Source organism: Dermacentor variabilis, chromosome 5 (genome assembly GCF_050947875.1).
Source record: "Dermacentor variabilis isolate Ectoservices chromosome 5, ASM5094787v1, whole genome shotgun sequence".
Taxonomy (NCBI): Eukaryota; Metazoa; Arthropoda; class Arachnida; order Ixodida; family Ixodidae; genus Dermacentor; species Dermacentor variabilis.
The window spans coordinates 83,709,768-83,735,832 of NC_134572.1; the positions used below are offsets into that span (position 1 = coordinate 83,709,768).

General features: G+C 47.4%; 2 protein-coding genes across 2 annotated transcripts; both read left to right on the forward strand.

The window, feature by feature from the left end:
• The first annotated feature begins 713 nt into the window (after window positions 1-713).
• LOC142583602 (endothelin-converting enzyme 2-like) lies at window positions 714-9,059 on the forward strand. Its single transcript, XM_075694092.1, has 5 exons — window positions 714-1,215; window positions 3,024-3,220; window positions 4,483-4,738; window positions 5,444-5,587; window positions 7,329-9,059. The coding sequence occupies exons 1-5, from the start codon at window positions 829-831 to the stop codon at window positions 8,622-8,624; spliced, it is 2,280 nt and encodes a 759-aa protein (XP_075550207.1). The 5' UTR covers window positions 714-828; the 3' UTR covers window positions 8,625-9,059.
• A 711-nt stretch (window positions 9,060-9,770) lies between these two features.
• Window positions 9,771-25,562, forward strand: LOC142583603 (solute carrier family 2, facilitated glucose transporter member 8-like). The gene is made up of 6 exons (XM_075694093.1): window positions 9,771-9,843; window positions 19,132-19,719; window positions 20,816-21,039; window positions 21,500-21,787; window positions 22,618-22,853; window positions 25,208-25,562. Exons 1-6 carry the CDS (start codon window positions 9,771-9,773, stop codon window positions 25,560-25,562), a joined length of 1,764 nt encoding a protein of 587 aa, XP_075550208.1.
• Window positions 25,563-26,065: the final 503 nt, after the last annotated feature.

A 26,065-nucleotide genomic window follows, 5' to 3' on the forward strand; every position in this document is an offset into this window, starting at 1 on the left:
GCGGAGACTATTGTACCGAAAGTGGAGGTGGCGGTCACGTGTCATCACGAACAAATAAATGGCGTGACATTCAGCCCGGTGCGATGATTGAAAACCATACAATGACCACGCCGCCGAAAGCTGCCATATTTCCCATGATAAGCGTGCGCTTTTCTCGTAAACGCAGGGCAACCTGCTTTCCTCTCTTGCGCTGGTGAACTCGGCCTTAGGCACCACGGTAATAGTGTATGGGCGCGCGTCAGTGGGGTCAAGTACCATGAGACCACTACATCTGGGGAGGTATTTTGTAAGAGTCCACCTATAGTGGGCCTGATCATTTTGTCTGCTGCTGAAGTGCTGATTGGTTGTGACACCTCACTGCTGCAGAAGCGCAGACCTGCCCCGCCAATCAAAACTTCAACAGCAGCCGAAATGGACATGTCCACTAGGTGGACTCTTACAGAATACCTCCCCAGGTTTCGGTGATGCGAAAAGTCTGCTTTTTCACGTTCGGAGCCACGCTGCACTTGACGCGCGTTTTGAACTGGTCGCATTAAAACGTAACGTATACGTATTTGCCGTGTTAAAGAATACCCGCAATAAGGAAATACTTTATTGCGGGTGTACGAGATACGTATCAATAAAGAGAATATGAAGGAGAATAAGAAGGAAGAAGAAAAACAGGCGCGAGGCGTTTGTCATCCATCCTCGCGGGCGCGTGTCGCAGGGGTTGAGGAAAGCAGCAAAATCGATCCTCGTTCCACGGTTCGGCACGCAGAAACGACAGCGAGTTAGAGAAGGCACAACGCGGTATACCGTACAGGGCACGTAACGCTCGACATCCGCGCCATGACCTCTTCCGTGGCCCATCTACGAGTGAGCGTTCCCTGCCAAGTTCCTTCTAGTGAGGAACTCGGCAAGGCGGCGTCTCACCGGAGCGACCTAAGCACTGCGGGCTCGCTCGCCAGCACATCGCCGGACGACGGAAGGGCTGCGTGGTACCGGTACGGCATCTTCGTGTCCTCGCTGACGCTGGTGACGCTGGCGCTGGGGTTCGGACTGTCGCACCTGCTGCGGCGACAGCTCTTCGGCTGCATGGACCCCGGCTGCTTCGAGGTGGCCACCACGCTGGGCAACTCGCTTCAGGACGCGCGCGGTGACCCCTGCGAGGACTTCTACGGCTTCGTGTGCGGCGGCTGGCAGCGCTCCAATCCAGCGGCCGCCAACCACTTCCAGGTGAGGCCGGCGCGCTGATCGCCAGTATGGACGAGCTTCGACGCGCGCCCCTGGGCATCCTGGAATATAGCGTTAGCGGCTAGACAAGAGATGTCCCACGGAGCCAGTGTGTCGACATGGGGAAATGCCTTCGCCCTAACGAGGAGAAATCACTGTCGAAACATGGGCTGCATGGGACATTCGTACCTTCCTCGTTCGACCTCTGTCGAAAACTTCAAGCCTCCCAGTTCCTGTGAGACTGTCTGGTTTCGAATATACTGAGATGTTAATCCCGCACTATGTGACGCACACTTAGTCTCGTTCTTAATTTGGAATTCGTTTACGATGTCATTTTGGAAGTTTTGGTGCTCGAAGCAATAAAGCACTGGAGGAAATTTGTGACACCGTTCCGTACATTTCAACTTTTGGCATCATATACTTTAATGAATTATCAGCTAAATTTAAAACGCAATAGGGCGCGCAAGAAAATCACCTTTAGTAACTATTTTACATGCTTAAAATGGCAAATGCTCTTTGTTGTAATAGCTGAAAGTCCTCAGATAGGTCCCCATTATCATTGCTTAAGGAATCATCAAAAAGCGCGAAATTTTTTTTTTGCCTTGGCATTTTTCTTATACTGGGATACAACTTAAAAAAAATCTGAAGTTGGCAACCGAGGCACACTGATCGCGCAGCGTTGTGTTACTCCACTAGCCAATCACAGAAGCAAACAATGTCGTCACCACGCAACATTTTCAAAATGGCGTCGTGCTTGATACCTCCTGAGCGTCCGCTGTTCTTGAAGAGGCTTTTCATCGGCGGAAGCGATGAGGTGTGCAACAGACATGGACAAAGTGTATGGAGTTTGAGCATTTCCCTCTTCAAAAGGCCGCGGTACAATTCACTTCACTGCTGAGCCCGTTTGTCATGAAACTTCAATGCCAAATAATGTGAAACTGAACAGTAAATAGTTGCAGCGAAGCAAGCATTTCATTTCAGTTGAATAAAGAATCAGACTTTCACTATTTCGCTACACTAGACGAGTGAAAACGTGTAAAATTACGTGCTTATAATTTTTTTTGCGTTTACCGCCTTATTTGGGTGACAGGGCAAGTTTGAAGTACGAACTATTTGCAGCCTCGCGGAGGAACAGTGGCTGGCGGTTATGAGGGCGTGGGCGGGGCTTCACTGCAGACTTAAATTGTACCCGACTATAGTACGACAAACGTTCTTTGTAGTCACAGGGTGTTAGAATGTCTATTTCACGAACTGTTTAAAATAGGTATGTCTAAAAGTTATAACCTCTTAAAGTTTAAACCGCTTAAAGTTTAGTGGTTTCGGCTAGCAGAGAATCAGAGAGTAGGCGCCTGTCCTTTGCGTTGTAAATCTGTGGTTTCGCGTCTGGTATTCATTACGCATTGCGAAAGGTCTAGGTTGCATGCTCCGCCAGCGAGAGATATATGTCATAAACGCGCACTGTGCGCATTTCAGTAATTGTGTGCGCCTCGCAAGATCGTGCAAAGATTGTGGGGCTTCCACACTTAAATTCCGAAGTTGTACTGCGGCGATATGCGCTAAAACTGAAACTCTACCGTAGAGAGTTAGCTTAGCTTGACGTGGCGCATCGGCTAATTGTACGTTGTGATCTATTGCGAGTAGTTGCTAACTTGATGCTGCAAAGAAATGCAGCTAATTAACTGATTAAAAATGAATGTCTTACTTGCACGATCTTGGGTTTTTCAGCTGTCCTTTTGAATAAACGCAAAACTCGCTGAAACAGCGTCACTTCAACCGCATCACCCGTGCTGGTTACCTGCCATACGCTGCAGGCCCTTCAGCAGCGCGTAGCCCTGGCGGCCATCGTCAGCCTGATGCTGGAAGACGCCGAAGGGCCCAAGCTGACGGATCGGGTGGCACGCCTCTTCCAGCGGTGCGCACAGCTGGCGTTCAACGAGCAGCACCGACTGGGCGAGCTGCGAGAATTTCTGGCGCGCTTTAATCTCAGCTGGCCCAAGTCCCAACCCAGGTTCGACTGCGGAGGATTTTTTGTTCTTGCGTCGAATCGCTGCAAGAGAAAAATACGTCGGACGAGTTTCGTATTGCGTGTTATTTACCGTCACTATGCCGTTCTCACTCAACATTTTTTACCCTATAGCCGGCCGGGAGACCTCGTATGTTTAAAGGTTGAAACTTGGGGACTGTAAATGATATGTATGTTTTCAGGATCCTTGTTACCAATAACATTGTTCGTGCCAGTGTGTTTTATAAATGATTATGGTGCACCAGCTCTGGCTCATATGCATCCACATATATAGCACTGTTCATTATGAGTTGTGGAGAAAAGAAAGAAGAAACTAAAAGACTACCTAAATTTAGTATGTCCTGACTACATGCAAGATGCTTACTGTGTGGACTTGAAAATTACTGTAGCTTCCTCAACTGTCTCGAAAGCAGCAATATCTGTGGCGCTGTTGTAGGGTATCAAGGTCTACCTAGTCGTGCTACATGCAAAGTGCATTAAACTATGTTACCATCTCCTGCTTAATTCTAACTTTGGAGAGGTTGTCCACGGGCACGGTTATGCCGGAATGTTACTTCAGTGGACCCATCGCTGTGGTTCCTTGGCTATGACGTTCTGGTGCTTAGTACGATGTCACAAGTTCGAACCTCACCGCGAAGGCCGCATTCCAGTGGCGCAGAATGCAAGGACGCTCGTGTACAGAACTTTAACGGTACAGTAAAGATCTCTAGGTAGTCTAAGTGAATGCAGATTTCTGCAAAACGGCGTCAGTTAGAGATTTCAAAAATCAATACGTCCGTCTGTAAATCGATCAATGAATAGAATGTTAGCGTATCCCAAGCTCTCCGCCCCGACGCCTGTCGCGTATCTCCTGTGGTCAATAGTTGGATCAATAAGTCAATTAATCCATTGATCGATCAATTAGGAAATATATTTTAGCATAGCGTTACCCTTGTGCTGTCACCGATATCGCCTATAGCCTATATACTGCGCACGCACGAGGCTCGTACCACGCGTGAGCAGCTGGGCGGCATCGATAGCGTTAACGGTAAGGGCAGATCATGGCGTGTCGCTAAATTTCGCGAAACACACAAAACGCTAACTAGCGCTGTGTGTGTCCCTGTGTGTCTTTTGTCCTGTCTTTTAAATGCGCTACCTTACACCTATTCAAGATGCGTTAACAACAAGCCAACATTGCAACCCTCGTGAACTTTGTTTTGCTAAAGCTCTCTGATGTTCAAGTGATGCATCCGACCGTAACGCTGCAGGTCCAAGTTGGATATCTTGGACACACTGGTTGCCCTCTCCCTGGACTGGGGCGTGCCCGTGTTTTTCCACCTGAGCGTGGACGTGTACTTCAAGCGCCGGGGCTTCCGCATCTTGCACTTCGGCAGCAACCCGTACCTGCTCGAGTGGTTTGTGGCGCGCAATGCTCTTCAGGAGAAGGGCACGCTGCTCAGATACTTCAACAGGGCCTCGATCATACTCAACGGCTCGGTCGCATGCCCAGAAACCGTCGAGAAGGCAAGTGGCAACAATTAATTTCCATAACTGGAGAATTTCGCCTTAAAACGCTGTGAGATGGAGGGGATAGTTAGTTGGGTCGTGTTTTCTCACCAGCTTTCACCCTGTTGCATGTTGTCGGAGCATTAATTAAATCAGTTCCGCGGAGATTTCTAAGGCGGTGGGAGATTCATATGCGCTATAGAGAGGCTATGTCGACCTGAACGTGATGGATCTTAGGACCCCGCATGCTCTTTCCTTGCAGTTTAGCGCTGCTTTCATGTTTACGCAGCTTAGCATTTTATGAATGACTATAATTTTGCTGTATACTGACTGTTCGCTCACAAGACATCACAACAGTTTATGCACATTGCGCGTTGTTCCAGCATGTGGTTAACACTTGTTGCCTGTCTTCCTTATCGTTCGAGCGTTGTTTGATCCGCAAGCATACTGCGGGCTTCAATGCGCAATGCTGAATTAGCTGTTGATTTCAGGTGCAAAGGCAAGAAAAAAGTAACTACGCCATTTGAGGTTTTTCCTTCACTAGCATCGTGACCATCGCTTTCAGCACGCATGGAACTATGTGCAACTTACAGAATTTTTGCGGGTAACTTCACAACCAATTCAAATAACATAGAAGCTTGTGAAGCCAGTGGCGTTATGTTTCAATAACCTGCCTTGCTAAAGCTACTGGGAACAGTGTAGCTAACCTCGATCCAAACGCAGGTGCTTCTGCTGGACAATCGAGTGTTACCCGCAGTGGTGCCGTCGCTGATGGATCCACGACCCGACTTTGATATGGAGTACGTTGTTTTCCGTCAGCTGGACTTCATCACCGGCCCTTACCTATCTGCGGCAGAATGGTTGCAAGTACGTGACAAGAACCTTGTGCTTCGAAGCGAAAAAAGAAACGTTATAAAACTTTGTGTTTTAACTCTTTCAGGCGCTGTTTGTGTACAATTATGCACAGCAAGATTTTGCATCAGAAGCAAATGCAATGTTGAAAGCATTATTTAAGACGTGTCTCATACCGTTGAAACCGTTCATATTTTACTGTAGACGAAGGTCTACAGTAAGGACGAGGTAAGGATGAATCGTTACAAACTAGCTCAGCTTTCTGGCGTTCTAAGACGAAGGTCTTAAACCTCAGTATTATAGAAAAAATACTGGTAAGCCTCTAAGCGCCCTGGATAATTTAATAGAGTAGCCTTCTTCAGCCAGCTTACGTTTTGTTTGCCAAGAGTTTACTGCGTCGTCACGTTATGACGCAAAAGGGAGTCACATACGTGGGAGTGTAGGTCAATGTGACGTTCTGCCACTCGCTGCTGCTCGCTTGGTCGCCTCCTATGTTTCTATTCGTTATTATGCCATAGCAGCATAGTAGTGTCGAAACGAGTGTTAAAAGGTCTCAGTGGCCTGTTTCTGCATGAGTACTTTATGCGACATGTCACCGCACAGTGTAAAATCAAGGGAAATGAAACAGAAGCTGGCTGTAGCAAATCTACCATATTAACTTATTTAGAGTGCTCTGAGGCTTCGTAATATATATATATATATATGTATATATATATATATATATATATATTGAGGTTCCGAGGTCCCAGACCTTCATTTATCGCGAAAAATGAAGAATTAGTAATATGTCAGTATTCCTTTAAGTCTTAAGCTGCATGATCGACGTCGAAGTTTCAAGTATTATCTTTTGTCAGGGGCAGAGAAGGCAGTCGCTATTATGCCAACCAATTATTAGCTAACCCCGGTATTGCAATCGTTTTGTGGGCGTGGCATTCTCTCTACTTACATCTTGGCCCAGGCAACAGTGTGTGCTAATAAATACTCCTGTCAAGGTTTTAGATTTGGTAGAAAGGCTGCTATTGCAGAAGTTATCACTGAATACTAAGTGACAATCTAGAAACACATGCTTTTGTGGCCACGCTATACAGCTTAAGCACAACAAACACTTTTCAGTTTTATGTTTTAACGAACATTGTCTATTAATAGGGAGAAGCCTGTACCATATAACCAACGTGCTCAGTCTGACGTTCTGTATTATTGTTGTGCTTGTTGGCCGAGGGTTTGGAACTATGTAGTTACTATACCGTTATTTTTGCAATTTCATGAGTATGACTCGTCGCCCACTGTTGCTGGAGGCTTCATATACAAGTCAGCGGTCATACAGGTCAATAGAATATAGCATACCTCATGCTGACTCATTACCGTATTTCTCGTGGAGACATTTCATGAATGCGCATTTAACCTAGAATCATGTGTAAAAATGCTATCGTCCACAGTACACATCTTCTCGGAAAGCGGGCAAAATTATCTCTCGACGCCTTACTGCTGCGAAAAACTCAACACCAACAGATAATCCGAGTATCGCAATAAACATTCTGCTGCCTGCTTCTATTCAGCCCAGATACACGACGTTGCTTTAGGTGTGCTGCAGCTTTCAGCTGCCACTCAGCAAGACGATATGCTGACGGTGGTCTATTATTGTCGAGCTAAACCTCTTTGTTGTAATACGAGTTCCACCTCCCACTTCACACTTTCCTCAGCGTAACACTTTTCGTGCGCGACACACAAAACACGCCTTCATTTTCTTTCCCAACAGATCGTAAACCAGCATCTTCCTATCAACCTGGGCCTGGACGACGAGATGTTCGTCATGAATCGCCGGTTGCTCCAGCTTCTCGCGTGGCTCGTCGCAGGCTTCGATGACCCCACTGCGTTGCTCTCGTACGTCACGTGGCATGTAGCGCGGCATCTGGCGCCCATGACGTCGTACCCGCTGTCGCATGCCCAGTTCGCCGACACTCCCAGTGAGTCGGGCTCTCGGAGCGCCTACACCGCTACGCTGGGCTACATGCTCGGCCGCTGTTACGTGGACGCCGACTCCACGATGCCATTCGCCTTCGCGCACGTCTTCACGCGGCGCTGGCTGCCCCCGCAGACGGTTCAGAACGTGAGTGCCATGCTTTCTCGCATCCGGGCAATGGCGAACGTCACAATGGCCGCCGTGTCCTGGATGGACGAGGACACCAAGCGAGCTGCGTTCGAAAAACTGGCCACGTTGCGCTCCATCGTCGGCAGTCCCGAGGGCATGTCCTCGGACAGTGCCCTCCGGTCGCTGTACCCGTACGTGCCCGACTTGAGCGGCTCGTACCTGGAGATGATTCTAGCGCTGCACGTCGCGGAGCTGCGCTACGCCAAGAGCTTCCTGCGCTCCGCCAACGGCTCGGAAGCATCGTCCGGCGAGCGGGTTAACGTGCCGCTGACTCTGGTCAACGCCTTCTACCTTCCCGTGTACCATGTGGTGGTCATACCGGCGGCCATCCTGTACCCGCCCTTCTACATCAATTCGCACCCGGCATCGTACAACTACGGCAGCCTCGGTCACGTGTTGGGCCACGAGCTGACGCACGCGTTCGACCCGGACATGGGTCTATACGGCCGCGACGGGCTGCGCCACGACTGGTGGACTCCGGCGTCGCGTAGTATGTTCGAAGCGAAGCTGGCCTGCCTGCGCAGGCTGTACAACGAGATCCCCTGGTCCGGCGGCGTCAACTTCGGCGACCACGCGCTGTCTGAAAACTTCGCCGACAGCGGCGGCGTGCTCAAGGCATACCGGGCTTTCAAGGCTGCGCCCAAGGTGGTCGTGGAGAACCAGCAAGGCGAAGGCGAGGCGGCTGCGTCGCGGGCGCTGTCCCGGTTCAGCGCTGAGCAGCTGTTCTTTGTCAGCAGCTGCTTCAAGTGGTGCTCTCGGGACGAGAAGCAGAGCCCCGGCTGGTACTCGCCTCCGCGCATGCGCTGCAATGTCCCCCTGCTCAACATGCCCGAGTTCGCCGAGGCGTTTGAGTGCGGTGCGGGAAAGGCGATGAACCCGGCGACACGTTGCGACTTCATGTGACACGTCGCGCTTTCCGAAGCCATCGCTTTCGCCGCGCATATCTCTTGTGCGCCTTTATATATTTCACAACGGACAGAACCTTGACGTGTGCTTTTTTCTTGACCCTAATCGCGCAAAATTGGAAAAGAAATAGAATTCGACCCTCTGTTAAACACCTTACAACGACCTTTCTATGCGCTGTCGTGGTGTTCGTGGAATTCTGTATTAGATATGGGTGTCATTGCGTGTCTCCTGTAATATGGAGTTGGCGGAACCACTATGCTCAAGAAGGTGAGACTTCTTTATCAGCGAATAACGCCATCAGCATTATGAGGTGTAACTGTACTCGCTCGTGGAACGTGTTTGAAATTTACTCCGACACCTCTGTGTTTTAATTTTCTCTAAATGGCGCGCAATCGGCCTCTATAAAACCATGCACGAGTGACATTTCATGAATTTTCCTCACATGGCGAGCGTACTTATTTGTTTTTGTTGCCCCTGGTCTCTTACCTTGGCTTTGAGCGACAACAGGTATTCACAATTCGTCGGCGCTATAGCATCTAATTCTTACGGAAACCAGTAGGTTTCCCGATATCTGTTGAGACGTACATTGCGCACTGCGAAGAGAGAAGCTGCTAATAAGAAATCGCTGTGAATGCTATCTTCATATGAAAATGGCAACTTCCTTTGAGGTGTGCAGAGATTAATTGGCGTTTTTGGTCTACATATAGAGAACTAGGAAACGGGAGTAGTACTCGTAGGTTCGAGTCATTTCAGTCGGACAACTATTGCATCAAACATATATGTTCCTCCAAAAAACTCGGAATTCGGCCTGGCTCGCCCGATTTCAGTATTGCTTCGTACATATTTGGCGACGCTACTCGGAATGCCATGGGCAAAGTGCTGGGTAGATTTGAGGGAATAAGTGTAGCGAAGATACATTTGTGAATACAGTGTTACAATTTGGAACCGTTCAATTGGCTCCAAGTGTCAGGCAGACGCACAGCGGGTGCCTTCAAAACTTCAAAACTTCTCGGTACGTTATCGCCCGTGTCTGACTTGATAGATTTCAGGCCTTACAAAGCTCGTCCTTCTTAACTTAGGGACCGCCTTCACTGCTGCCCCACTATTTTTCCATGACCGTACTGTGATGCTACCGACGCGGCCATGAGGTCAACGAGGCCTGATGGCCCAACGAAGGAGCGCGCCCAGGGGGCGACGCAGCAGCATGGAGACCCAGGTGAGGAGCGGGAGAAAAACCTTTATTCAGAAAAGGTGGTTGAGTCACGTAGTCCCGTATGGAGACAGTAAAGTTCGAGCATGTATACTTTCACGCTCAACGTGAGCTGCAAAAAACGAGCCATGGTCGCAGCTACGCTCTTGAGCAAAAACTAGAGAAGGCTACGCCATTCCAGAAATGCGCATGCGTACCCGTGTGCTTTACGCTGTCTACTTACTTCGCGGAGCGATAATGCAGTGGCTCGCAGAGCAGCCTTGTCTTGTCTTGTCTTGTGTCCCAGACAGTGGCGCGTACCCACTATGGGGATTGGCCAAGAAGCAGAGCAGCCCTTAAGTCCTTAGTCCTAAGCTGAGCGTGATTCGTCATGGCGCGCGCTGCCCTATTCTTTCTTTTTTCTTTTTAAATTGCACGATGGTGCGATAGCTGCTCGGTGGGCTAGTGTATTATCGCTCGGCGAATCAATAAGATGACGGAAAGCAGGGGGCATGTGCATTGTTCAAATAACATCACTCTCCCAACTATTTTCTTGAGAGCTTAGCTGAAGCCACGGCTCGCACATTGCAGCTCATGTTGAGTGCGATAGTGCTATTGTAAATACTGTTGCCATAGCTGCTCAAAAACGAAGTTGAGATCGATCTAAAAGTAGGCGCATGTGATAATTTATGGAAAAATAAGAGCAATCGCTCTCGGCGTCGATGAATTCTCTGGAGATCTGCAACCACGAGAGAGAGAGAGAGAGAGAGAGAGGAGAGAGAGAAAGCAAGGAGAGCAAAGGCAGGGAGGTCAACCAGACGAGCGTCCGGCTTGCTACCCTACACTGGTGTTAAGGTAAAGGGGGAATAGACAGTGGAAAACAGATAGAGAGAGAGAGAGAGAGAACACCAGCTGTGCGTGCCTTTGCCGCCCACCGTGATAGGTGCTGTTTGAATGACGGCAGCAAAACACCTGCGGTGGAAGCTTTATAGCAGTTGCATGGACTTGACTTTTGGTGTCAGGGCGCTTCGTTGTGCTGCCACGAAATATGCAAAGGGTCACTGGTACACGTGAACAGCGGCTTTTGAGCACTGTAACAGAAAAAAGAACGTTCTTTACCCGATCTTTCGCAGTGCGCGTGCAACTTTCTGAGTCGAATAGGAGAAGAGAGTTTGACTTGGTACACGAGGCTATAGAGAACGAGAAGGCAAAATCTAACGACTGTAGCAGCCGTCGTCCTCTGGTTCTATCAGAATGAGAGGCATTAAGTTTATGTCTTGGGCTTGCTAAATTTGTCGCTAATGATATATCAAGAAGCACGCATCCTTTCTCTTCTCATGCAATTTCACGTCCTAACAGTGCAAACTTTCGTAAAGATATATGTATCACGACAGAGGAGGTCACAATAAGTTTTCATTAATTAATAGGCCTCATTTTTTAACCATCAATGGTATCACTCACGTTGACCTCGAGTTGTTTTCGTACAACTATTGGAGCCAGGAAATGTTCACCTATACGAGGTGGTCTCACTACATTCCTCTGTTCCAGTCGCTAAAATAGAATTTGATGATAGTTTTCCAAACAATGCTAAACATTTGCCGTATCAATACCTGAATAGTATCTTGGAAGACCACCTTGCACACCTGTATACAAAGACCGTTATAGCAACTGACGCTTCCGTCTGTGAAAAGCAGGCAGATGTTGACATTGTATCACCACATATAAATTGGTCTTTTTCCATTCGGCTACCTGATTGCACGCCTATCGTTCATGTGGAATTATTGGCAATTGTCCTAGCTTTACGGAAATTACCATTATCTTTGTCACCAGCTGTAATCCTAACTGATTGTCTCTCTGTTCTTCATTAACCACATCCAAATTGTCAGATTCATTAGCAGCTGTCTATTATCTCCTCCCAAGCACTCACGTCTCATTCGTTTAGTGTGGGTGTGAGGCCACAAAGGTCTAGCCTTAAACAAATATGCAGATGCAATCGCAGTAGCATCCCACGATGGTCCTAAATCCCCATTTTACCAACGTCGGTTTTAATCACTGCAGCGCCATCCCGAAAATATACTACCGCAAATAACTTCGCGCAGTCATCGTTGTCAACATCTGATTTCTCGCATCTCAATGTTCCTTGGAACAACAGATGGTGCTTAACTAAAAAAAATTGAAGTAACTATTACGAGACTACGGGGCCAGGTTCCCCCACTAAACTTTTACCTCCGCAGGTCTGGTCTGGCTATATCACTTTTGTGTTCTTTATAATGAGCGTGTATCTCTGCAACACTTCTTTTTGATATGCCACCGGTTTATTATTCAAAGGAGGAGATATTTAGAAGAATCCTTCCAAAACATCGGCTTGAATTTGACTCTTCCTGTAATTATTTCCTTTGGGGCTACCGTACTGGGCTACAGCCGCAGGAACGTTTGCGAAGCCCTCTGCATCTTTCAGCGTAAGACAAAAAAAATTGCATGCTAGAATTTTTCCTAATACTTATTATGCTCACATAACTTTTTTTAATGTAATACTTAGGTAATTAACCATTCATATCTGTAACCATAGACACATTAAATCTCATTTGCAAGACACTTTTGCATTTCACCTTAATTTACTCAAAAGATATAACACTATTTCTACCACCAGATTTATGGCCGAACTCCAGAGTGGGTTGCGCCATTTCACTAGGAAACAAGAAGGAGAACAAGCCGTGCCAATGTACAAAGTTTTTCCGCCATAGGAGGTCGATGTGGAAGACACACTCATAAGTGCTGCACGTTAGTGGTCCGTACTGGACAGCATTTTCGGCTACAAAAGGAAATGTCACGCATGGCAATCTCCGTCAAGTATCCGTCATGCTCGAACACGCCAGCTGGATCAAATGACGCATTATAAAAATGCGCAAGACTCGAAAGAAAAGAAATTAAGTATAGCCAGTTCGACGCAGTGAAAGCTGTCAAAACGTCGAAGCTGGTGGTCGTTTTCTCAAGTTTGAACTCGTGTTTAGCCCGATTTTCATGAAAGTCTATTGTCTCGTTTTCGTCGTTTTGCTCGATTCTATCTTCTGTTCTAGATTGCGAAAACTCTTCATTTGCGTGAGATTGGGATCAAGCCACAGTCTATCACACACCTTGCAGCTGTAGCCGACTCACGGTCGAGGAATCCTCTCTTGAACCGTCCATCGGCACCTTCCGTGGGAGAAATCTGACGTCTCTGCTCGGCCTCCTACTCTCGAAGTTGGGGGTTAGCTTGCCTCTGCTTTCGCTTGGCGTGGGTTGCCTTCTCTTGAAAGTGGGTGTTCGCTTGCCTTCACCGGCGCTTGGGTCGCGCTTTCCGCTACCACCTCACCGCTACCACCGGGGAGGTGGTGGCGGCTTCCCTCCGCTGAAGCTTTGCTTGCGCTTCTCACTCTCGAAGCTCGGGATTTGCTTGCTTGCTTGCTCCTCGCTTGTGGTCTAGTGGATTATCTTGGCCAATCCTAAGCCGGCGGTTAAAGGCTATAGGTTTAAGGGAATGGGAGAGAGAAAACCTAAACGGAAGATTAAATCAGGGTGAAATATAACGTTGACGTTAATTAAGAAATAAATTTACGTGGCAGATATAGAAATGAAAAAAGAAATATTTGTAATTATATATAAGCAGCAAATTTTGTATTCTTTTTGGGTGTTATTAGAATAATTAGAAGACACGATCAGCGATTTAAGGATCTATTCGATTATTGATTTCGAGTTACGCGAAGTCGGCGCAGCCGCTCTCGTGCGAGTTCCGACATTTATTGTGCACTTATTATTGTGCACCTATTGTGCCCTGAGTGAGTGAAGTAACTTTATTGCGGGTTCGGCGAGGACGCGAACTCGTCGCGTATACGGCTAGTCCCACGTCGGGACCGGCAGGTCTAGCCCACTGGCCCGGTCACGGGCACGCCCGACAGCCAGGATTTGCTTGTTTAGAGCGGGGCCACGCAGGCTACGTAACACCGGACAACGGGCGAAGAAGGCTTGACTTAGAACAGTTCCGCTGTTAAAGACATGAAAAACGCTGCAAATGATGCCATTCTTTCCTATAGAGGTCTCGTTTCTACCATCTTTGTGCTTTTCCTAATGTTATCGTTTTATAATGTGCGCGCTTAATGCCCATCTTCAAAATGCTGGTATTTTGTTCGGTTTCATTTTTTTTTAATGGAATCTGTCCAGAGAAACCATCGACCAATATTTGCGAGCTATGCTCAGACATAGCTAACTTAGAACACATGCTCTGGCGGTGCCCAGCGTCACGCGACGACGACGGCGTCCCGCCGTCGAAATGGGAGGCTGCCCTAAGCAGCCCCGCTCTTGAAGCACAGCTGTGGGCTGTCCATCGGGACCTTGACGCAGCAGAGAGGCTCGGCCTTTCTGTACTGACGTGCGAGCGTCCCGCTACGTGCTAACGCGTGTTCCGAAGGACCAGAATAATGTTTTGCCACACCATACCGTATACAACGACAAAAAAAGACGAAGATGAGCATCGTGGCATCTCACGCGGAAACTGACAGCTACTCCCGGAGAAGGATAAGAAGAAGAAGAAGAAGTAGAAGAAGATTTGCTATTCGGTACGGACTGACCATGACAGGAAAACGCGTCAAGGCGTCATCAAAGAAGAAATCGGATGCGTACGCAAGTAGTTTCGTTATTTACCTCTTGACAGCACTAACTTACCTAGATATTCGCTAATGTATTTTTTTGTATTGCTCAAGCAAGCCTCCTTACAGTCGAGACGGACCGTTCATCACACCTCCACCCAAGCATGAGTAGTCATTAACGTTCCTTTCGCGATAAACTAGCGTTCTGTAGAGAGAGTGAGAGAGAGAGAGAGAGAGAGAGAGAGGGAAAGTAGCTGTGTCGCAGGCCAACTTTAGCCACCTGTGCTCTGAGTTTACGGTCCAAGAGGTGTTCATCTGCCGCTGTAGATTATTGGCTACGACGTTACGCCGTTGTGCTCGAGGTTGCTTGCTCGATCCTGGCCGTGGTGGCCGGATTTCAATGTGGGTGAAATGCGAAAACGCGTGTGCGCTCTGATTTAGGCGCACGTTACAGTACCCCCACATGTTCGATATCAATGCGGAGTCCGCCATTACAGCGTGCCTCATTATCATATCGGGGCTTTGGCACGTGATACAACAAAATTTTATTAAATTTAGGAGGTACCGTGTTCGAGCTACGCGACGTTTCCTAATTTGTACATCGCCAATTGTTCTTTTTTTCTCGAGGTAGAATTCACGCACAACGACTTCACGCCATTATGCGCAATAGCCGAATAAATAGCGCCCGTCCTTGTCCCATGCTCTCTCTGTGGTCCGTTTGTTCGCGCAGTTAAGAGGAAGCTTTAGCTCGGGTGCTCCTATCTAAATACATGTAAAAAGAGAATTGGTTTTTCTCGGCAACGACTGCACCAATTTTGACGAGGTTTGTTGCATTTAAAGGAAAAACTTAAAGTCTAGTGACTGTTGGTCTCGAATTTTCGAGTTAGGTCGTCAATATTTTATTAAAAACTAGCGAAAATCTGAAAATTTTCAGAAACCAAACTGTCAAGTTTACAACTCCGTAACGCCTAAAAGAAAAACGATAATACAATACTGTGAAATGCATCTAATAGTACATCCAAAGCGGACAAAATTGATATATTACACATGAATCTCAAAAAATTTAGTAACATGGAAATAGAGCTTTTGCAGAACCCTTGTAAACAACGTAACAAATTCACGTAAGATGTAAAATGACATATCGAATTTGTCCGCTTTCAATGATCTAATGGATGCCGTTCACAGAACCGCGATATCTGTTTTTGATACAGAGCTATCAATTCTTAAAAATTGTGCTTCTATTTTTTTCAAACGGTCAAATATTCGAAAATTGTTTTAGGAAAATTGAAGCCCTAAATAGAAATTCCGCTTCCAACAGTCACTAGAATTCAACTTTCGCTTTCAAATGCAACAAATTTCATTAAAATCGGTCCAGAGGTTACCTCATAAAAACGTTTTTGCGTTTTACATATATTTGAATAGGCCGCGTCGGAGTTGGGCCCGAGCTAAAGCTTCTTCTTAAACAATGTTCGCTAAATAGTGCTGGTCTCGCGTACGAGGTGCCAGGCTCTTTGAGCACGATTACAGCACTGGCAACGAAGTGGCGCAAACAGCTTCACGGCTGTAGATTACGCTACGCGCCAAGCCTGGAAGGAAAAGCACCAACTTTGTTATTCAGCTTCTTGAAGGAGAACTGTTCAAGCGCGTAAAAGTAGTAACTTCCGACAGCTGACCTGTCTTCGGAAGTGAAAAGCGCAGCGCAGATACAGTGTACTAGAATATCTTACAGTGGCTCGAGCGGAGGCGCGTCCAATCGGGCGTCGCGCGAAAGTAGCGGTGGCGATGTCGTCCTTCGCACTTGAAGCGAGTGTGCGCCGCTTCTGCTTCTGCACGTGGTTTGTCGTTGTTGTCGTCGCGGAGCGTTGCTTCTTTCGTACCTTTTCCGGCGTCAGTATTTACGATGCCGCCCAAGCGGCGGTTAAACCACTGTTACGCGCCAGGCTGCGCAACTGGCTACGCATATCACTGACTGCAGCAGAAGCTGCAGTCAGTGATATGCCTGAACAAGGACATGGCTATAATCTCCAAAGAAGTGACTCGAGACTGGCATATTATGCGGCTGGTTACGTGGCAAGGAAGTGTGTTTTAAAGTCTAAGTGCCTTGTCTTCACAAATGATCTATTACTCCCTGCCTCAGAAGGGAAGATGCTGAATGCAGCGGTGTTCACAAGAGCCTGTGACTTCGGTGGCTTGCTCTATCCCTCGGTGACACTGTTCGAGTTCATTAGTAGCCTCGGGGACATATATTTACAGGCTGTTTCAGCTCCAAGAAGCTGCCCCAAGACAGCATCATGGATTTGCTGGCTGTCATACATAGCAAAGAAATCGCAGCTATTGGATGTAAGGAACACAGAAAAACTCTGACAGCTAACATGATCAGATTTTATACAGCAACCAGGATGCACTTTTATATTAAATGGTTAAACATGTCTCGTGATGCAGCGCGCAGAAAGTCACACCAACACTTGAAGCTTAGTCGCATGTGAGGGTAATGATACCAAGTCGTTCGGCAGTTGTTAATTGAAGAGCGATCATATTGTGTAAATAAATGTGCGCTGGTGTGCTACACGACAACTTGGTTGTTTATTCTTCGTAACTCTACCAGCCATCTGTGCATAACAAGATAGCAGTGGTAAATCCATTGCAAATTCCTTGGTCAAAAATAACGTACAGCGCGAAGGACAAGGACTGCGATAGACGACACACACAGCGCTGTGTATGTCGCTGTGTATGTCGCTGTGTAGTCGCGCTGTGTAAATTCCTTGGGATGCAGAAATCTAAAAACGAAGGTATTGAATGGTAATAAAAGATAATGAAATGTCATCAAGAAACCTAGAACATCCGTCTAATACAACGCAGCATATTCCAGTGCGCTACGTTCCAAATCCGACTCAAAAAGAAAAAAAAATTAGAACATTGGCATCACTCAGTGTAAATGTGTAAATGACGCAGATATTTCTGCAGTTTGATACAGGGACAAGAGATAATATGAGTCGTCAAGAACAAGCTTCTAATGTCGCGACAAAGCATATAAGGAAACAATTAATGTTAATCGTCATTGCGTTTCATCTGTGGCAAACTTCCTTCTTTATGCGTTCCTATATCGGGGTAGGCGATTTCATGTTGAGCATAGACATAAAATAATTTTTGTGTTGTCATTAAAGGATCTTGAAAGCGACGAGACAAGCTTAATTAAGGCACGTAATTTTTGGGAAGTGCACCGTCAGTGGGAAGAGATGTATCATACGAAGGGTATATATTGCAGCCTGCTATCCTGCTCAGCCGCTCGCGAAAATCACGGTAAGCGTTTGCAAATACTCCTTTTACGTTTTGCACGTTCATGGAAAAAAGAAACAGTGCAATAGTAAGCCATGGCAAACTGCAACGAATACCATCACGAGATGTGAAGTATTGCGGCTATGTCTGCGGCCAGACGATTGCGCAACTACAACGCTCGCAAGCGACACTATTTGAATCTTTCCACATTCATGACGAAGATGCAAAGAACAGAAACCGGAAGCGAAATGTTTTGTCCCTTGCTAGCCTCGCATTACTTCGTGGTGACAAACTTAAGCCGCCCAAAACGATGGCCGAAGCGGTCGTCCTAGCAGCGCGACGGCCAGCCGACGGCCCGAAAGCTGACGCACTTTCAAGTGCGGTCGACTACAGCGCCACCGCATCTTTCTTCCGCTACAAGCCCTCTCCAGGGGAGGCGGTCGGGCCACTAGAAAGTGTTCTAGTTCACTGTAGCTCAGATAAGAGGAACAGAGCTTCATTTCCTGCTCTATACTATACCCAGAAGTCAAATCTTTCGCTGAAATGGTGACACGTGATGACGTTTGTGGCACTTCAGCCATTCTTCAAGGGAGGTTGGAAAGGGTGGCTCAAGGGAGGCTACACACTACAATCTCTCTTGTAATGCCTGGCTAGGATGCAGCTCATATATTGCGGTTTTTGTTGAAAGCACATCACTTGCAACTGACAGAAAAACTGGGCATTGCTGACAACGTTTTCGCACCATGACGAAAAACGTTGACAAACTACATCAGTTAAAGATGCCGGTTATTGCACTTGCGGACATGGTTTTGGTCTGAGAAAGTCGTGACACGAAGCCTCTGTTCGTCCGCCCGTAATTGTACCTATAGCAACAAAATAGAAATGAATTTGGAGACTGTAATACAAATGAATGGAAAGAATAACAGAAGAGGCTCCAATGAAAATAGTTATTCCATACTACCTCAGAATAACTGGAGCCAGAAGATGGGGAATATAATGATTGAGGCACGTGACCAAGCTGTGGCCGAATGACGACAAATTGGGCAAGACAGCTTATATCGACAGACAGTAACGTAGATGAAAAAAAGATAGATACATGGCGGCTACGCAGCCCGAATAAAATGTCGGAGGCGAATTGCCTTGTCAAGGTTTCACATTATTAAAGTTTGTGCATTGATTCTAAACTTTCCTTTACATTTTCTATGTATCTTAAACACGGCACAAGCTTTATTCTATGACAGGAAAATCAGCTGCTGGACGCCGACATGTTCCAAGTTCCACATGGTGCTTCAGATGTGTTCGGTTGTTGGATGTGAACCAAGCGTCGCCTTCATGGTTTGAAAATTGTTCCTATTTTCTACGCCAACTCTTCCTACCCATGAATCTATATCAACTCACTTGGCTTTTTGTTGTTCAGTCGTCGCCGGTCGCATTGGTCACAGGTCCCGGAAAGCTGCGCAGGCCACTTCTACGGCAGCCACGTCAGTCCAGGAGACCACGGATATGTCCACTACGAGGGACATGGCGGCTTCAAAGGTGACCTCGGCGGCGACGTCAAACATAACGTCGAAGGCACCCTCGACAGCAACGTCGAGCGCTACGTCAAAGGTGCCCTCAAAGGCCTCATCCAAGGAGTCTTCACGGGTGTCGACCTCGACGGTTGCGCCCAAGGCGTCTTCTGCTTCAGAGGAACCACCTGCGGAACCGGAAGCAGTGTCAGCCAGCAACGCGGCCATGGAGGCATTGCGCAACCTGAAGACGTTGGCGAGAGGCGGCACCCCGGCCTCCTACGTGGACACCGTCGGCGCTCGAGGCCACTACGTCAGAGCCATCGTGGCGGCCTGCCTCTGCTCGTGCGCTGCCGGCACCACGCTGGGCTTCGCCTCGGCGGCCATGCCTTCCATCGAACACGAGCCCTGGTACCACTTAGAGAAGGTGCCGCCCCAGAACAGATGGGTCGTCGACATTCTCTCGTTCGGTGCCGCCATCGGGGCCATGCTGTCGGGTATTTATTTGTTTATTGTGTCCTCAAGGCGTTTCAGCATTGTAGATCGGAGAAGCCATAGAAAGAACACCTACAAAGTTTATGAAGAGCAATTTACACAATACATTATATCACAGAAAGCAACAGCAAGAAGTGTACTTCAATAGCGCCGAAGACCGAAGTTAGCTCGGCGGCATGGTAAAGATGCCCTTCCCTGGTGGTCAAAATTTATCCGGAGTCTCCCACTACAGCATGCCTTATAATTAGACCGTGGTTTTGGCACGTAAAAGCCCAGAATGCAATTCAACTGAAGTTAACAGGTTTGGATAACATTTACTGCGCCACAATGCCTCCTCCTCTCCCACCTCCACCCCCATACGAGAAGATACCTTGAAAAACATGATGTTTCCCTGACGAAACGACGCTGGAGTTTTGTCGTTCATTTTTCCTCCATGTAATCAACATTTTACAGCGAAATGTAAGCGGGTTGGCTGCCGCTTTTCAGGAGCTTTAACGAGCTACTGAAGAGCCACTTAAATAAGAGTTTGCACTGATCATGTGTTCTTTCTAAACTATATTTTTGTTAATTTCGGTGTAAGACAGTGATTACTTGAAGAGAAAACAAACGCCGAACTGCCATTTCTTCTTATTTCGGGCCGGAACTCCAGCGTTGGTTGGTCAGTGAGGTGTGATGGGTTTTAAAGTATTTTTTTGATATTTCGGGTGGGGCAGGGAAGGGTGGGCGAGGGCCTTGTGGCATAGTAAATGTTATCTAAACTTCCTGAGTTCAGTCTTTGGCGCATGTAAAGAACACTGTTGCTCATTTTTTTTACCGATGAAAGATAATTAGGCCACAGAAGACACCTTGAAAATTCAGGACGACACGGCGGTATGGTGCGGGAACTCAAAATCAGCGTCGCCAACCATCCTGTTTCCTTTCTTATTGTTTACAATATCACGCTGCTTACTCGACTACATACTCACGACGTAATTCGTCATTCATTGTCACTTTAATGGTTCTGATTACGTTTGTTTCACGATCTAAATCAATAAAACACCTCGTTGCTGGCAATTTCTGAACGATTCACTTTGAGTAACCGGTCTTGCTGGCGCGCAGGGTTGCCGTTGTGGGCGCTGGGCAGCCGGAGGACGCTTCTTCTGTGCGTCCTGGTAGCGGCTGTCTCGTGGGTCGTGCTTGCCACGTCTTTCAATACCGTCATGCTCCTGGCAGCCAGGGCTGCGTGTGGCCTGTGGTTGGGCGTCACCAACATCGGCGTCAGCCTGTACGTGGCCGAGGTGGCACCAAGAGAAAAGAGGACCTTCTACGTGGGTCTCGCCGAGGTAGGCATCGGTTAACGCCCAAGGTTAAAATTACAACTCACTTGACTAACCAGGCTCACCACATAGAGGCCGAGAGATCGAAGCACAACGCTGATTTAAAAAAAAGTATATACCAGGGTGAAATGCCTGCAAAACTGTTAATGCAAATATTCAAATTTAAAGCCTTCGATGTTCTGGCACGTGAAGGACTTGTTCAGCACTGCAAGAAGAATAACTGATAATTAAACATTTCTGTGACCGGCCTATTTGCTGTCACCTTATCAATTAACTTAGCGCAAAACTTTGGCTGTAGCTTCGTGCTGGTACCCGTGAGTTCATGTTTGTGTGTGCGTGGGGGGCGAGGAGTGGGGGGGGGGGGCTGGCTCTTTGGGACCGGTGTGTGGTTGGAGTGTGGATGGAGTGTGCTCCCCTCGTCCTTGTGTTTAGCCAAAGTGCTTGTGCACACTCGTCACAATGCCAGGTCGCTACGAGCTTTGGTATCATGGCGAGCTACACCCTGAGCAGTCTCTCGTGGCGGTTGCAAGCGACCATCTTGACCCTGGTGCAATTGCCACCACTTCTGGGCTCGCGGCGGTACCTGGTCGAGAGTCCACGCTGGCTCCTGCTCTGGGGACGTTCGGACGAGGCAGGCGTGGCCGCAGGCCGGCTCTACGGGTTGCACATACCTCTAGAGCTGAGGCCGGGACGCCTTCAAGATCCCAACGCCAAACCGCCGAGTTCATCCAGAGTGCATATCAGGCTGGTTTCAGTGGGCGCCACTGCGTAGTAGTTCCATGAATACTGACATCTCTTTGTGGGCCGTGATATAGCCAGCTATTGCATCAGGCGCTGCAAGCAGTTTGTTCAAATTTGTTTTAGAATTTCGCAACAACAGTCACGAATTAGGCATTGGTGTCGGCGTGAAGACCGCGATGGAAGGTTACCCAAAACATTCTGTCACAGATGAGAGCAGCAGAAGGGTCGCCGACTTTTACATAATTGCTGATTGGTATACAACAAATGCCTGAGAGCACACATTAATACACAGCGAACGTTATGCCTTACTTCAAGTCTCCATTAAAGAAAGAAAGAAAAGATCATGATTACTTGTTCCTTTTTTTAACCAGTATGGTCCTGCGCCATAATCTTTGTTCGGATTACTCAAGATGCCGCAATACAGAGATTTAGACAAGATGCTCTCAAGAAGGGTATGTCGATTGGCGTAGCATTTTCAACGATAAGATAGCGCCCAGAGACAAAACAACAACAACAACAACAACAACAACAACAACAACAACAACAAAAAAAAAAAGAGACGTACACAAAGCAATTTGAGCGACAACTTGGAACTAAAAGTAGCTGGTAGCTTTAGCTGCTTGCAAGGCATATATACAGCGATCATGTTATTTCGTCCTGTTATTTGTCTTCTGTGTCGGTGCTGTCTCCTTCATGACAATGACGCCCTGATTTCTAAAAGCTGTCATCGTTCTTTGGTGTCCCTTGTTCGTCTAATTGATAGATACCACCGCGTTCTCCTTTGAAGAATCGATTCCTGCGCGCAGGCATCTGTCCACGTGCCTGCTTCTCCAGCTGTTGCAGGGCGCCACGGGTGCGCAGCTCTTCTTCTTACGAGGCATCCAGGCTATGGGAGGCCAGGTGAAAGACGTGCCAGCAGCGCTTGCCGCACTCATCGTGGCGGCCATGCACGTGTCCTTCGTAGTGCTGTTCACCTCGGTGACGCGCTCGACGGGTCGGCGTCAGCTGCTGTGCGTATCGGCTCTGCTCGAGGTCTTTTGCTTCGCCGCCTTTCCACCGTTCGAACATCTCGCCTTCGGGTACGTGGCGTATCGGGAGAAAAAGAAATCATGATTGGTTAAAGGATGACGAGAACACCCTCGATATTACGTCAGTAAAGAGCAATGAATAGATCACTGCGTAGAAATGTTTTAAGTCTGTAACCGGCGACAATGGACAGCCTCGAAGGCGCGCGCTGTGAATGTACTCTATATTATTGTGGCTCTAAATATAGCGTTCTTTAAAACTTATGGCAGCGCTAAAAGGGACGAGCACACGGTGAAAAGACGACACGACGACGAGGGAAGATACTGACAACTGGTTTATTTTTGAAAAGGGTTCAAATTTAAGACAAGCACAAGACATGCGCACAACCGAACTGCGCTAGCCTTCTTTTATAAATAACGATATCGCAATAGAGCAAGCAGTCACGGGAAGTGAAATGATAATACCAAGCAGCAAGAAGTGAAACAAATGACCAATAAAAGACAAAAATGGACGAAAAGCCATATGTTACGGTTTTACACATCTGTTCAGAAGTGTGCGCTCAGCCGAGTACAAATTTATCGAAACTCCGCTGATGCACAGACCCGCCTTTTCTTGTATGCGGAATGCTTCCAGCAACACTCTAGCTTTAGCGCTTGCACTTGTGCCCAGGATCTTTGCTTCTTTAAACCTTGGCACACCCTCGCAAACCATCACATGCGAAACTAAATTCGCAAGCTTGTCTTGGTTTGTTAAATTTTCACTTCCAGTGGCTGCTTGCGATATTGCGATATCATTATTTGTAAAAGAAGGCTAGCGCAGTTCGGTTGTGTGCATGTTTTGTGCTTGTCTTAAATTTGAACCCTTCCCTAAAATAAACCAGTTGTCAGTAGCGATCCCGAGCTCAACGTCGTGTCGTTTTTTTCACCGTATGCTCGTCCCTTTTAGCGCTACCATCAGTTTTAAAGAATGTATCACCAGCTAGCCCAGCACCTAGTTTTGTTGAAATTAAATGTAGTGGTTGTCTTAAATACGTGTGATGTTTGGAGTCTGTCTGTGATGAGCCATAATGCCTAAAAACCACTTAGTGATAACCCACCATAGGACAAGGACTCAATAAAGAAGGTACGGGGATCGTTCACGCTAATATGATGCTCTTTCCTTCTGGGTATCGTTGCCACCTTGTTGTACACCCGTGGACAAAAGTATACGGACCACAGGGTCTCGAAAAGGACTAAATTTCTTTGTAATTAACATGCATAAACTGAAACTGACGGGTACGCTGGAAGGTTCGCAATGCCAAATTTGGACTACAGTCCTCAATTTCAAGTTGCATACACAGGCAGAGGAAAAAATAATCTGTATCGCGCGATCCCTGGTCCGTATACTTTTGCTCACGGGTGTACATTTTTAGTGCGGAACCTAAAAGCATGCAACAAAAAAAAAAAAAAGAAGGGAGGGAAGAAATCGTCGGAACCTTACTATGTATTACAGCTGCGGCCATGATTGTAGAACCTTTTACTCTTAAATTTGCTATAGGATTTCAAGAAGCAGTCGTGTTTTTAAAGCGAAATATACTTCATTTTCTTAACATACCGACTTATTTTTCACGGGAACAACAGCAATCTAGGCTCTAGAAAAGCGTCGTGCACAGAGAAGTGTGCCTAGTGGAAGCGCTGAAAGCGCTGTTAGAAAAATACATTGACCGATATTGAGTGGTCAGCGCTGTCACTTGGTGCTATGGCTGAGATTTCGTGGCACTCTCGCGCCTGCGAATCTCAAAAGAACCGGCAGAATGATTTGTCTGAATGTAAAATATTATAGGGCCGATATTTCAGCGGGGTTACCACGGCCCGGACGCAGTACTCGCGATTCTTTCGCATTGCCTTGGAGACATTAGGGAACGGCTGCGCCAGTTAATATTTAGTCGTGGTGGCACCACCACTGTCATCACCATCCTGCTCTGTCGATTGTTTGCCGATTGCATTACTGTCTTTGTGCTATTAACTGACATTCTGCTTTAGCGAACGATACGATACGCGGTAGATATTGTCCTAGCGGAACTTGTTCTCGGGCTAGCGGTTCATACTGAAAGTAATGACCGCATCGTTAAAAATACAGGCAAAAGAAGAAAAAAAAACGCATTTATTGCTTTAGACGGTCCTTTATTAATAGAAAGGAGCAAGACGCAATACGCCCGTGGTATTTTACATGTTGCGTGGGTAATGACCATCTGAAAGATGTGAGCGGACCAGACCAGGCAAGGAGTTCACTTGTCTTCTTTCATTCGACCTCGCGTGCAAGTATTTATCGCTCGAACCAAAGAAAAAAAGAGAGATTTGAAACAATCCGCTTCTTTTGAGAGGAGAAGCGATTGATATTCTCGCTGTTCTTGGCGCCGTGGTCGCAGTCAGTGGTCGACGGCGGGGCCTCCGGGTGAGACCAACTGGAGCTCCGTGTACTCGGTCAACCTTCTCGTGCTGAGCTATTCGGTGGCCCTCTGCCACCTGCCGCCGCTGCTAACGGCCGAACTCTGTTCGGGACCTTCCTGGCTGCGATACGTGGGCGCGTCATCAGTCTGGGCCACTCGGTGGCTTCTCACCTTCCTCCTGGTTCATTTCAACGACCAGTTCCAGACGCTGATGCGGCTGCGGAACGCGCACATCTATGCCGCCCTGGTGTTGGCCTTGCTCGCCCTTGCATTGCTATTCCTGCTGCCCGAGACTGAGGGTCGGACGCTGGCGGCCATCGAGCGGGAAGAATGAGCCGCGCGAGCAGGGTCTTGTTTGGTGTTGTTTGGTCGCCATTATCGCCGAAGACAGCTTCGCACATTAGTATTGGTTGCCAATTATCGTAGAATCAACTTGTGACTGTTACTGTTTCTTTTTTTTTTATTTTTACCGTATACAATCTGTGCAAGTGCATGCGAAGATGTGCTTTCTTGCAGTCAGTACCTGATGTACTTTTTTCCATGTGACCTACGTAAAAGGCATTGCTGCGGAATTTATGAAACATTTCGAAGAGAACCAGGTAGACTACGCCTGTCAGGTGGCTAACACATGTCTCGAAGCAATATGTATACCTCGCGTGATGGACTGTGACAAATTATTACGCAGCGAGTCGTCTCGAAACTTAACAGACGCGAGGCACCGCGATGTGGAATTGATAGGACGCTGTACAGTGTAATCACCACCATATGCGATATCATGGAAATGCTAGTGTTTGAAAATTTTATAGCAGTTTTGTTAATCAGTTGCCGAGTAACTAC

Coding starts and splice junctions, on each gene's coding strand:
- LOC142583602 (XM_075694092.1), top strand. CDS start 829: ATGACCTCTTCCGTGGCCCATCTACGAGTGAGCGTTCCCTGCCAAGTT. Junction 1,216..3,023: donor CGGCCGCCAACCACTTCCAG/GTGAGGCCGGCG, acceptor CATACGCTGCAG/GCCCTTCAGCAGCGCGTAGC. Junction 3,221..4,482: donor TGGCCCAAGTCCCAACCCAG/GTTCGACTGCGG, acceptor GTAACGCTGCAG/GTCCAAGTTGGATATCTTGG.
- LOC142583603 (XM_075694093.1), top strand. CDS start 9,771: ATGAGGTCAACGAGGCCTGATGGCCCAACGAAGGAGCGCGCCCAGGGG. Junction 9,844..19,131: donor GCAGCAGCATGGAGACCCAG/GTGAGGAGCGGG, acceptor TTTGTTGTTCAG/TCGTCGCCGGTCGCATTGGT. Junction 21,040..21,499: donor TCTACGTGGGTCTCGCCGAG/GTAGGCATCGGT, acceptor TCACAATGCCAG/GTCGCTACGAGCTTTGGTAT.